The sequence below is a fragment of the Lepidothrix coronata genome, unplaced genomic scaffold, assembly GCF_001604755.1.
Source record: "Lepidothrix coronata isolate B3197 unplaced genomic scaffold, Lepidothrix_coronata-1.0 Scaffold204, whole genome shotgun sequence".
Lineage (NCBI taxonomy): Eukaryota > Metazoa > Chordata > Aves > Passeriformes > Pipridae > Lepidothrix > Lepidothrix coronata.
This window is the reverse complement of record NW_016690384.1, coordinates 518170-531077: the sequence shown is the minus strand read 5'-3', so window position 1 is coordinate 531077 and position 12908 is coordinate 518170. Positions and strand designations below refer to the sequence as shown.

General features: G+C 52.7%; 2 protein-coding genes across 2 annotated transcripts; one reads left to right on the top strand and one right to left on the bottom strand.

Moving 5' to 3' along the window:
- Nucleotides 1-4: 4 nt before the first annotated feature.
- CWF19L1 (CWF19-like 1, cell cycle control (S. pombe)) lies at nt 5-9366 on the bottom strand. The gene is made up of 14 exons (XM_017832685.1): nt 9009-9366; nt 8841-8925; nt 8573-8651; nt 7962-8063; nt 6907-7121; nt 5842-5960; nt 5618-5702; nt 4594-4722; nt 3611-3722; nt 2784-2863; nt 1739-1948; nt 1230-1349; nt 267-364; nt 5-149 (listed from the first exon to the last, which is right to left on the bottom strand). Exons 1-14 carry the CDS (start codon nt 9026-9028, stop codon nt 5-7), a joined length of 1599 nt encoding a protein of 532 aa, XP_017688174.1. The 5' UTR covers nt 9029-9366.
- Nucleotides 9367-10885: 1519 nt separating this feature from the next.
- On the top strand, nt 10886-12300 carry DNAJC9 (DnaJ heat shock protein family (Hsp40) member C9). The gene is made up of 3 exons (XM_017832647.1): nt 10886-11086; nt 11729-11866; nt 11992-12300. Exons 1-3 carry the CDS (start codon nt 10907-10909, stop codon nt 12298-12300), a joined length of 627 nt encoding a protein of 208 aa, XP_017688136.1. The 5' UTR covers nt 10886-10906.
- Nucleotides 12301-12908: the final 608 nt, after the last annotated feature.

Genomic DNA, 12908 nt, shown 5'->3' with positions numbered 1-12908 from the left:
CGCCTCAGTCCCGGAGGGAGAAGTCGAAGGGCTGGAAGTCGCGGCGGAAGGCGCGGGCCTGCCCCTCCTCCTCGGGCCGCGGGGCCGCGCACTGCCGCCAGTCCGCGCGCTCCGGCAGCGCCAGCACCGCCGCGCTCGCCAGCACCGCCCTGCAACACAGAACACAGCAACGCAGCACCGCCCGTCACCAACGGGACACCGCCACCGCGGCCTCATCACCGCCGTGGCGACATCGCCGCCGGGAGGGGGCCGGGGGCAGCACCCACCTGCCGAACTGCAGCGGGAACCGCCCGCGGATGCGGTGGAACAGCTTCTCCCCCGTGTCCAGCTCCACGTAGAAGTACGGCATCCCCGGCTGCGCCACCTGTGGGGGACAGCGCGGCGGGACCCGGTGGGAATCACGGAATCCATTCGGCTGGAAACGGCCTCCGAGACCATCCAGTCCAACTTGGGACCCATCACCACTTTGTCACCCAGACCAGAGCACTGAGTGCCACATCCAGACGTTCCCTGCATGCCTCCAAGGATGAGGACTCCACCACCTCCCTGGGCAGCCCCTTCCAGTGCCTTACTACCCATTCCATGCACAAAGGTGGGAAGAGACACTGGCTCTAAGAAGAGAGCAGATGTGTCCTATCTTCCCTCTCTTCAGAGAGAAAAGGTACCTCTTCACAGGCACCTCAGAGAGACCTGCTGGAGAGGGATGGTGGGAATTCAAACAGTCCCTTCCATAGGGATGGGTCGCTTCCTCTGGGAGCACCAGCGGATGATGCACCCTGGGCACTACTGGAATATTTTTTGTTGTTTAATTCTGCAGTAACTGCAGTCATTAGAGAGAACCAGGCATGTCTGGTCACTCTTAACCTCAGCTGGGTCACCCTGGACTAGCACAGCACAGTTTTAGAGGAAGAAAAGCCAGTGAAGAGGCCACACTCCCATTCCTCAGCTGAGAAATCAGCCTGTCAAAATCAGAACCTAAAACTACCTGATGTGCTGAAAAGAGTTGGTGTTTGGCACCAGAAGGAATGAATCCAGCAAACCCTACACATAGCTTGGAATAATCTTTGGCTGAACAACGTATCTGAGCAGAATCCATCTGGCACATCCCCAAATAAAGTCTACAAGGCTCTGCCTCCAACAGCTTAAGCCTACCCCACAAAGTAACCCTAGAGGGAAACAGGAGCCTAAGCAGGACAGATGGAAAGAACAGGTGAAATGTGGCCTCATACTTGCGAGATATCCGAGTGCTCTGGGATTTCTAACAATTCAATCTGTTGTTCCTGTGCTTGTGTGATAAAAGACTCTTTAATGTCTTCAGAAGTGCAGAGGTCCAGTGGGACAGGAATCACCTGGAGAGAGAGGGCACTTCCATGACAAGAAGACAAGGCAAAGAGGGCTCTTGCAGAAAGCCATCAGTGCATCACTGGGGCTGGTGTGCCCCTCAGTACAGCTCAGCCTCATCACACGAGACAGGTGAGCACCCATCTCTACAGGCTTAAACTTATGAGATTTTTTTCTGTAGGAGCTGAACAAATTGCTGAAAACTTAAAGCTTCAAGTTCTCAGCACTGCCTTCTCCTTTCTGATCTCTGTGGTAGTTCTGGTACAGTTCTGATACACTCACAGATCTGCCACACACAGAAACCACCACAACGAACCCCTGAATGACTCTTTCACTTCACGTGAGGTTTGTACTCAGTGCGAGTTTATATCCTCCCAGGCTGACACCCAAACCATACCTGGAGCTGCAGATGCTGACTCCTGTAGTTTCTTTCAAATAGGACATATCTCTTTCCCTTGCTTCTGAAAAACTCCTTTAGGGCAGCCTTGTACTTGGTCACTTCTTCCAGCACCTCTGAGGACAAGTCCACCACTGACTGATAGTGCCCAATGGGCAAAATCAGGACATGGTCAGGTGACAGGCCCCCTTTGGCCAGGGCAAGGTAGCACTAGAGTGAAACAATACACACCAGTTACTCCCTGCAAGCAGCACACGCTCACCGTGCTGGGGGAATCTACTCTCTGACTTCTCATTCCAAGTATCCCACAGCCTCAGGAACAGGAGAGTTTTCTCCTCTATGTTGCTTATTAGGGATTGTTAATTAGCAGTTTTATTTGAGTTTCTTTTTATGCTGAATGTATTAATTACTAGACAAATGAGAGAGGGGGACTGCCAAAGGACAAAAAACCAGTATCTTTTGAACACCAGAGAATTCCTTGTCTGCAGGAAAGCAGCTGAGTGAACTTCACCACTGTGGCCAGAATTTCTTAACTCTGACACGAAAATCCATCTAAAATTTTAAATTAAGCCTGTGAACCAACCTGTCCCTGTAGCAGTTTGAAGTGGACTGTGCTATAGAGGAGCAATAGCTTTAAGTGAAGTGCATGAATCAATCATTCATTCAATGATTGAATTAATCTCCAAGATGTACTTTGAGATGTTGACTTGGAAGGTATCTTCTGTTTCATCTGTATATAACCAACCTGAGACCAGGGAGATTCTGCACAACTCCAGACAGTACATCCTGCTGCCAAAGCAGGTCCCAGTTTACACTGAGCTCCAGCTGGAAACGTTCTGCCAGATGGTAACATAGGGCTGGCACAGCAAAAGGTGTTCTGACACCAGAATCCAGCTCTGCTGCCATAACAAAACTGGGCCACGCTTCACTTCTAAGAGTTCATACTTGTGTCTTTTGTATGGGAGATACAAAGAAACTGAAAACAAACCCAAGAACGACTGCAAAAAATTGGAGACTGGTATGTTACATTGCCACGGGTACTTACGTGTGTGCCAATACTGACAACCAGGTGCTTCTCCACCTCCGGGCTGGCCAGGCAGAACCAGCAGGGCCCCGTGGGCTGTGCTTTTTGGGAAAGGAAACAAGGATTAGCACGAGGCATATCTGGCAGAACACAGAAGACCTGTTGTTTTCCAGCCACCCTTCCCAAGTGATCAAGTGCTGAAGGTGTCAGAAGGACAGAGCTCCTGGAAGCAGGTCTGGTCAGGAGACTGGTGCCTCTGGGAAATTCCAGCAAGAGAGGAGGTGAAGTCACACCCTGCTGACTGCCATTCTCATGGAGTGCTCTAACCTAATGAAAGAGCACTGATTCCAGGAGTTCAGTAGTTACAGCTCACTAATAAGAAAGCACCAGTAAATTAAAACAAACAAATCGAACTGAGGTAAAATCACTGCCTAGGTACAGACAAGGGCAGAGGCTGTCAAACACACTTGTCAGTTCTGGCTTATTCACACATCAAAACACCTGGATTCACACCCAAATTGCAATACCTGAGCTGAGCTTTGTGACACTGCCAACTGTCACATTCAGAAGCCAGTCTGGTTCAGAGGGTGAATGGCATCAGCCCAACCACAACCACCACGGGCCAATGAGCTTTAAAACTATGCTTTTGACTCTCCTTTCACCTATTGAAACATATTTTCCCTGGGAAACAAGAGTCCCTTCATCTTCCTGCATTCCCCCAGTGCCCGGTGTGGTGACAGAGCTCCCTGGCAAACTGACATATCCAGCTCAGCAGCCTGAGGAAGGTGGAGGGACACGATCCAAAGGCTCGAGGGAAGAGCTCAGGAAAAACACAGCCTCCTACTTACGGGGTTTCTTGGCTTGCTTAGACTGGGAGTCCCCTCCCTGTTTCCCATCTGAGGGACGTTTCTTTCCCTGATGCTTGTTCAAGTCAAAGAAAAACTGACGAGCTGGTTCTTCCTGTACAGAAAATGAAAAGCAAACCCCGTTAGATCTGCATCCCAGAGAGTGGCAGTACAGCCAGGAATAAGATTTTTCCTGCAGAGGTGTGAACCACCTTTGAAAAGCATCAACATCACAGAATCACCAAGGTTGGAAAACCCCTCCAAGATCATCAAGTCCACCCTGTGACTGATCCCCACCTTGTAAACCAGACCAGAGCACTAAATGCCACATCCAGTTGCTCCTTGAACTCCTCCAGGGATGGGAACTCTACCACCTCCCTGGGCAGCCCCTTCCAATGCCTGACCACCTTTTCTGTGAAGAAATGCCTCCCGAACATCCTGGAACAGAATGAACTGAGCTTCCTGAGTAATGCAGCAGACTTGACATCCTGTCCTGTAGCTACAGGGCCTACTAAAAAAATCTTGTCCCCATCTTTCTGATGGCTGAACATTTTAAGACTGAAAGGCCACTCCCCAGAGCCTTCTCCTCTCCAGGCTGAACAACCCCAGCTTTCCCAGCCTGGCTACAGGGCAGAGGTGCTCCAGCCCTTGAAGCATCTCCATGGCCTCCTCTGGACCTGCTCCAGCAGCTCCACGTTCTCGTTATGCTGGGGGACCCAGAGCTGAAGGCAGCACTGCAGGTGGGGTCTCAGCAGAGCAGAGCAGAGGTGCAGCATTACCTGCCCTGCCCTGGCCACGCTGTGGGACGAGCCCAGGACACGGCCGGTTTCAGAAGGGGCACACCAACCACCTCCCACTCATTGCACCCCTACAGCTGGGTTGTTGCAAACAGTTTACACAGAACCCTGCAGTTTTTCACAGATCTCCCCAAGGGAAAGCCAACCAGTGTTCCCAGAGCACACCCGAGGAGGGGCCCAGGGCGGTACCTCTGCTCTGGCCTTGGCAGCCTCCTTGCGCAGTTTCCGGTAGGGATTTTCGGTGACGTCCTGCGGCTGCTTCACCAGCTCCGCGGGGTCCATGGAGCTCATGGGCACGATGCTGAAGGCATAGAGGTACTGCAACAAGCACAGGGGGCTCAGGGGCTAGGACTGCACCTCTGAAGGGATCACATACCAGCACAACTCAGCACACCAGTTCATGGAAAAACACCCCCCCTGTGCCAAGGTCCCACCCAGTGCAACCAGGAGTTTATGGAGCACTCCCAAGGCCCTGCTTTCACTTTAAGGAAAGATCTCTTTGAAAAGCACCAGTGTATCCTACTTGATGGAGACACAACCTTGATCCTTGCCCGTTTCCAGGCCTTCTTCCTGCCTAGAACCTTTTCTGTTATCAGTTACTCACTGCGAGCAGCACACACCATGCTGTGGAATTTACTCCCTGACTACTCATTTGGAGTATCCCTCAGCCTCAGGAATGGGAGGGTCTTCTCCTCTGTGTTGCTTATTAGGAATTTTATTTGAGTTTATTTTTATGCTGAATGTATGAATTACTAGAGGAATGAGAATGAGAGAGAGGGACTGCCAAAGGACAAAAACCCAGTATTTTTTGAACGCCAGAGAACTCCTTGTCTGCAGGACAGCAGCCGAGTGAACTTCACCACTGTGGCCAGAATTTCTTAACTCTGGACCCTGCAAGTTTTTCACCACTGCCAACCTGTCCTTTTGCACCAATATTTGGTAACTTTCATAAGGGGACAAGAGAAACAGGCTAAAAAAAAAAAACAAACAGCCCCTTCCCATCCCAGAAATCAAGTTATTTTCGGTGATTTGTGCCTGCAGCCCTCACCCTTCTGACATAACAGGCTAATGGTACCTATTACTCAAGTGAGACAGACACCTCCACTTCAGCCAAGCTTTTAAGTCTTGATGCTGTCCTTTAGCTGGCCAAAGCTGGACTTACTGCCCTACAACTGTACTTGACAAAAGAAGAAAGATTCAAGGCTGTCAGTACCTTTTTCTTGCTTGTATTGCCAACATCAGCAAGTGCAATGAACCTGGTCACGTGCTGTGGGGTCTCCTGTAGCACTGTGTGATTTCTGTAAGGAAGCAAAACATGGCTCTACAGGTACATGAAGTATTGAAAAGATACTCAGACAGCACATCAGCCTTCCTGTATTCTTTCAAAACAGAACTCTTATTAAAAAAACAAAGGAGATTTCACAAGATCTTACAAACCTGTAAGGAAGTCTTTCGTAATAGGCCTTCTCCAGGGCAGCAAAATGGTACCTTGGTTTGACACTTGCAGCCAGATCTGATACCAACTTGGAGCCACATGTCTTGGTATCTATTTCTCCCTGCACAATACAAGCCAAGTTTTATTTAAACCTGTCAGAGTGCAGTGAAAAGAAACAGTTTTATACAGAACTACATGTTGGATGTGTAGTATAGTGGTTGGCATTCCCTGGAAGTGGGGGAAAAAAGCCCAGAGGGTTTGATCTTTTATTGCCAACCAGAGCCTACTCATTTATTCCACTCTGTGTATTCAGTTTGCATCCACTTGTTTCATCAATCCAAGTCTGTCAGGATCTCAGTGCATAAGGGAATCTTATAAGATATGCATATATCATCTTACAAGATAATGCATAAGATAAGACCAAGATCAGGGAAGGTTCTTAATGCTTTCACACTGAGCATCTTTTTGGACGCTGGAAGAAACTGAGAGCAAACAATGTCCTTTTGCCACATGTGCAGCCTTGCTCTCCAGGAAGGTGAGAGATCATCTGAACTTACAACTGGAAAATCCCTTCTGCTAAGAAACAATAACAACACAAAACTGGACACAAATGAAACAACATGCTCAAAGTCCAGATGGAGGAACAACCAGACCAGCTGACTGATACTCAAGGAAATAAACACCAGAACGCTTCAAAAGTTTGGAAGGGGGGAAAAAAAGAATGACTTGATGTCAAGTGGTACTGGAGGTGCTTAGAGCACAGCATTCCTGCTCAGCGAGCAGCAGCTTCATTCGAGAGCAGCTGCAATCAACTGAAATCAGAGCAATGCTTGTGATCAGGTGAAAGCCCCTCACTTGGATCTTCCAGGCAGGGACAGATTAAACCCCCTGAAGCTTCACAAATCCTCCTCCCCTTCAGTCCTTCTTTTCTGAAGAACCAAACTGTCCTTTTTTCACTCCCAGCTTTCTCATCCACTCATGAGACGGCCCAACAGCCCAAACTGCCACAGCAAGCAAAAGGCAATCCTTTGTCAAATCCACCCGGAAACCAGAAACGCTCCACTTACCGCGCTGTTGGCAAAGGTGCCCACGTCTCTGGGCCAGGGGGAGGTAAGCAGGATGTCCACTCCTCTGAAGTTTGGGGTGGATAACAGGGATGTTTTGAGCTCCGCCACGTCCTTGGCGCTGAAGCTGTGGGCGGGAGCCGGCTGCTCCTGCGCCTCCGTGCCACTGAGGTACGCGATGTGCAGCCCCGAGCAGCTGCTGAACACACCCCGCCGGCCTGCAGGGACACGGCACCCACTGAGCCAGGGGCACGGGCACCCACTGAGTCAGGGGAACGGGCACCCGCTGAGCCAGGGGAACGGGCACCCACTGAGCCAGGGGCACAGGGCCAGGCCCAGCACTCCTGACACACTGACACTGCCCTCACAGGCAGCTCATCTTCTCTGCCCAGAGTGAAGTCACTGTTTAGCTCAAACCCCACCCTGACGACAACAGCTGCTCAGACAACCTCCATGTTCTTTACTCCCTGAAACAGCTGCTCAGACAATCCCCATCTTCTCTCCGCTCCCTGAAACATCTGTTCAGACAACCCTCTGTCTTCTCTCTGCTCCCTCTTATCTTGCTTCCCCAAAAATCCACCCAAAAGCATGATATGAAGGCTGAGTAAAAAAAGCCAATGCAGGTCCAACTGCTTGTTAGATTGTTGGTCAGTGGTTTTTCCTTTTAGCTTTGGTACAGTTTCATTACCTTCAGTTGGCACTGTGGCTGTACTGCAGTAGCAGAGGTAACACAGCAAAATCATATTCAAGCACAAAACCTTCCCCACACAGAGAGAGGGAAGAAGATGCCCTCAAAGAACAGGCTCTTTCAACCACTGTTCCTTTTGGTTGGCAAGTGCAGTGTTAGAGGAACAAAAAAAAAACCAAAATAAGCAAGGTTTTCTTTCATATTTTATACAGATTGTATTGAGTTCAACTCCAGGCTGAACCACAGGAAAAAAATGCCACCTTGAAACTTCCAGAAAAATGAAGATATTGAATGGGAAGATCAGAAAACACTTGTGAAAGCCCCAGGAGGCAAATGCAGCTCCCTGATCCCAAAGCCCCTGCAGCCTTACCCAGGTAAGTGATGTTCTCAGCCAGCTCACAGCCACTGATGTCCGGAAAATAGCTCAGGGTGTCCTGGTTGTTGGCACCCAGCACGTAGGTTGGGATTGGAGCTGAGGGAGAAAACCTCCTGCAGTCAGTCAACTTTACTTCCAGTGCCCCAGCAGAGGTCCAGTCCACACTTCCCAGGAATCACAGCAGGAAAGCCTGTCCAGCCAGACCCCCCACCTCACCCTTGCAAAGCTAAGGAGCACCGAGTGCAGGACAAGGAACCTTCCTGCAGAACAAGTCCCCAAACCTGGAGTTTCCACAGCTGCAGGCAGAGCACAACTCTGCTCTAACTACAACTGCCTCCCCTGCCTATGTAAGATTAGCTCCAAAATGATCCACAGCCCTAAAAGCAGGGACATTCCCTAGGCCATGCTGACAAACAGCAGAGCACAGAGGCAGTGAAATCCACACAAAGGAGTTTTGGTTCCAAACGAACCCCTCTGTCCCTGCTGGGTGGGGTTTCCCTGCTGAGGTGTGACTGATCTGACACCACCCAACCGCTGCTCCTGCACTCCACAGCGGGCTGGGAAGCAGTGCCAGCATCCCGAGGGACAGCACCCTCCCTCCTTACCTTTCTTGGCCCCCGTGCGGTACTCGGCCCATTCCGCCTCTGAGGAAGAGCCGAAGAAATTCCCGACACACAGGAGCATCTGAAAACACCGGGAAAGGCAACCTTTGCCGTTGGAGCGCAGATAGAACACACACAACGCTTCGCTGTACTGTCACAACACTGCGGCTGCGACTGTCCCAGCCCCGCCATCCCGGCAAGGCAACGGGAACCCCCCGGGAATGGGGACCCCCCGGGACACCCCGCGTCTCGCCAGCCCCCCAGGCCTTACGTCGAAGCGGCCGCTCTTGGCCTGGATGGCGCGGACCCGCCCGAAGATGGTCTCCAGCCGCCCCTCCACGTCACCACACGCCAGCCTGCGGGACATCGCGCGTCAGCTTCAGCGGCCTCCTCCCCCGCGGCCACCCCCGTCCCGCCCCGTCCCGTCCCGTTCACCCACACGCGCAGCGGCGCCGCCATCACGGAGATGCCCGACCGGAACTTCCTGCCACTTCCGGGTGCTCCCCCTCAAGGTTCCGCCGCCTCCCGGTGCGTCGCCCAAAGCGCTCCGGCGCGTCCCGCCCGGGCGCCGACCAAATCCCGGCAAAGCCAGCGGGAATCACCGGGAAATGGTAAATCCCGGTGTCCGCAGGGAAGCGCGGGCTAGCCCAGCCTGCCCCCGGGGGCCCTCGGGTGTCAGAGGGATGCTAAGGGCACGGCCGGCTGGAGTGGGATGGGAAGACTTTTTACTGGAAGTGCAAAGCGAGCTGAGCCAACCAGAGTTTCCTCGGGTGAAAAGGCAAAATCCCAGTGGAAAAAAAATCGGAAGAATGAAATGAAGTATTTTCTATTTAACACTCTTTGTTACTGTGTCTTTCTCATGCGGCGTTAGTACTGAAATGTGGAAAGTGCGTGAGGTGATCTGGTAAGGGAGGGGTCGGTGTCAGAACCGGCTGAAATGATCACTGCAGGTGATTATTTACACTGAGCTACTATTATAATAATTATTATATGTTTATTATACATATTGAGATATATTTTAATCTTTATTTTTATTATTATACTATTATTATTATTATTATTACAACCACTTAACGAAGTGAACACTGACACCAGCAGAGCTCTCCAGTAATGGTAGACAACAGCTTTTATAATATATTTATAATGCTTTATAAATAATAATGCCTTATAAACAAATAATACCTTGCAAAGCTATTTTTAAATTAACTTTTTAGGTATTTTTATGAACGTTCTACAATGTTACCGTCTGCATTCTCTAACCCAGGGCTGAAATCTGAGGTGATGATGCTGGGGTTTATTCCCTCCGTGGTATCCGGAGTGAAACGTTCTACATTTCAACAGTCACAAGAAACGTAAAATAACAACTTTTGTTTTAAGCTTCTGTCTCTCTGAACCTTTCAATGTGCGTATGCTGCTTGTGTGGCATTTAATTATAGAGCTCGTGAGGGTTTTTTTGGATATGTACAAACACTTTCCTGTTGTCACATAGGGCACAGCCTGGAAGGAAAAAAATGTGTGAAGTGTGAACCTTCCACTATGACAGGTTGCTCCAAGCCCCGTCCAACCTGGCCTTGGACACTTCCAGGGATGGGGCACCTTTGCCAGGACCTCAGCACTCCAAAAAGCCAGCAAAGGTGCTTGTTTTCCAGCGGGGCCCAGTGGGAGCCCCTTGAGGAGTCTCTTTTCTCCGATTCCCTGGCGGTAACTGCACCCAGGCGCTCCGGCCGTCGCTCGCACGCGGCGGTCACGGGCCGGGGGCTCCGCTCACCGGCGGCTCCGAGGGCACCCGAACACACCGCGAACGCTGCGCCTCGCTCCATCCCACCCCGCTCCGCCGAGCGGCTCCAGCAGGTCATGAACGCTGACCCACCGCAAAGGGCTCACTCCCATTCCCATCCCCATCCCTACCCCCAACCTGAGGACTCCACGGGGCGGGGACGCCCCTCAGCCGCCTCCCCTCATCATGGCGGCACCGCCCCGCGTCATGGCGACCCTTCCGCCTCCCCTCGGCGCCGCGGCCCCTCGGCCGCCCCTCAGAGGCGCCGCCGCCCCACCGCCACCGCCGCCACCGCCGCCGCCGCCGTGTCCCCTCAGCGAGGCAGCCCCTCGGCCTCCCCTGGCCCCGGCGGCCCCACCGCCGCCCCTCCGCGGCGCCGCCGCAGCCCCGCCGCCTCCCGCCAACATGGCGGCCCCTCCCCTCAGCGGTGCCGCCCCTCAGCCGCCCCTCAAGATGGCGGCCCCGCCCCTCGCCAGTCCCGCCCGGCGCAGCCACCGCTCTGCAGCGCGGGCCCGGGGCGGGCGGATCGGGCCGTGTGGCGGCGGTCCCGGGGCGGCGGGATGGCGCTGCCGCAGCAGTGCGAGGCCGTGTTCGGCACGGCGGACCTGTACGGCGCGCTGGGCGTGCGGCGAGAGGCGTCCCCGCAGGAGATCCGCCGCGGGTACCGCCAAGCCTCGCTGCGCCTGCACCCCGACCGCGTCCCGGCCGAGCAGAAGGAGGAGGCCACGCGCCGCTTCCAGGTGAGCGCGGGAGGCGGCGGCGGGAAGGCGGGAAAGGGGGCGGGACACCCCGGGTGACCGATCCACCGACCCCCGAGTGACCGACCCACCGACCCCCCCCCCCGAGTGACCGACCCACCACTCCCGCAAGGGAAGGACCCACTGCCCGCTCCTGTGGCTGACTCACCACCCCACCACCCCATGGGTGACCAACCCCGAGTGACTGACCCACCCTCCCTCAAGGGACCGACCCACTGTACCTCCATGACTGACCTGCCACCCGAACCGAGTGACCACCCCACGGACCCCCAAGTGACTGACAGACTGTCCCCGAGTGACCGACCCTGACCGACTGACCACCACCCTCCTGAGTGACTGACCCACTGACCTTCCCCGGAGTGACTGACCGACCCATCATCCCCTGAGTGACCACCCTACTACCCCCCAAGAGATTGCCCCACTGCCCCCCAAGTGACTGACCCACCAACCCCGAGTGACTGACCCACCACTCCCCCACCTGCTGCCCCCCAAGTGACCGACCCACTGCCTGCCCCCGAGTGACGGATCACCCGCTCCCCAGTGACTGACCGGCCGCTCCCCCGAGTGACCGATGCCCCCCAGGTGACTGCCCCCTCAATGACCGGCCACCCCCGTGTCCCGCAGATCTTGAGCAAGGTGTACGCGGTGCTGAGCGATGCCAAACAACGTGCCCTGTACGACGAGACCGGCACGGTGGATGAGGATGCTGAGGTGCTGCAGGGAGACAGGGACTGGATGGAGTACTGGCAGCTGCACTTCAAGGTGAGAGCAGCACTGGGAGCCGGAAAAACCCTCCAGTGTTTCTTTTTTATGTATTCTGTCTTAAATCCTTCTGGTGAGCAAGTCCTGTACCTCGTGGAGTTACTCATGTAATCTCTTTGCTCCAGGTCACCGTAAAAAAGATCGAGGACTTCCAGAACAGCTACAAAAACTCAGAGGAAGAGCTGGAGGATGTGAAGGCGGCGTACCTGAACTTCAAGGGTGACATGAATCGGATCATGGAGTCCGTGATGTGCGCGGACTACACGGACGAGCCGAGAATCCAGGCAATGATCGAGCGAGCCATCGCCTCTGGGGAGCTCCCGTCCTACCAGGCCTTCGTGAGGGAGTCAAAGCAGAAAAAGATGTCCAGAAGAAGGCGGGTAGGTTGTGTCAGTTGTTTACCACAACCTTTTTATCTCCCTTGGCAGAAATAAGCGACGTTGTTCCCAAGAGGTTTGTCCTGGTATTGCCGAGTTCCACACCTTGCTCAGCGTTCACATTTGCTCACCTGTGTTCATCACAGCCCACCTCAAATAACTGGGAAATTTCAAATCGCTGGAAAGGGTTTTTTTCCCTTCTTTTATTTCATTATTATACACAATGGCTTATTACACATGTCCCTGCATTTATCTACAAAGCTGTGAGTTGTTGAAGTTAACAAAAAAAAAAACAAGTGGTGAAAATACATTTTGCTTGACTTTTGGCAGATGTGAAACTGTTCTGGACTAGATGGACTCTTGTCCAAACACTTTGTAGAGTGTTACATGCACATCATAGTAACTTTTAACTTAGTGTAGGATCTGCTAAGGCAAAAAAGATATAGATAGGGGAACAGGGACAAACATCACATTCAACATTGTGAAAGAGCAAAAAAACTTCCCTCTCTGCTAAATGATGAAACCTTTGCCTGATTCCTCATCTGTGGCCAAACCTGGAAACCCTTTGTGTTTCCTTGCAGTTCTTTGTACACAGATGCCAAAAAAAAAAAAAAAAAAAAAGCTTTTGGTAACTCCTGTAAGACTTTGTCAGATAACATGCAGAA

Excerpts from the sequence above, each read along its gene's own strand:
- CWF19L1 (XM_017832685.1), bottom strand. The coding sequence starts at position 9,028 with ATGGCGGCGCCGCTGCGCGT. Across the intron at positions 8,926-9,008 it reads ATGGCGGCGCCGCTGCGCGT|GCTGGCGTGTGGTGACGTGG; the intron begins GTGGGTGAACGG and ends GATGTCCCGCAG. Across the intron at positions 4,723-5,617 it reads GCAATACAAGCAAGAAAAAG|TACCTCTATGCCTTCAGCAT; the intron begins GTACTGACAGCC and ends TGCTTGTTGCAG.
- DNAJC9 (XM_017832647.1), top strand. The coding sequence starts at position 10,907 with ATGGCGCTGCCGCAGCAGTGCGAGGCCGTGTTCGGCACGGCGGACCTG. Across the intron at positions 11,087-11,728 it reads AGGCCACGCGCCGCTTCCAG|ATCTTGAGCAAGGTGTACGC; the intron begins GTGAGCGCGGGA and ends CGTGTCCCGCAG. Across the intron at positions 11,867-11,991 it reads ACTGGCAGCTGCACTTCAAG|GTCACCGTAAAAAAGATCGA; the intron begins GTGAGAGCAGCA and ends TCTTTGCTCCAG.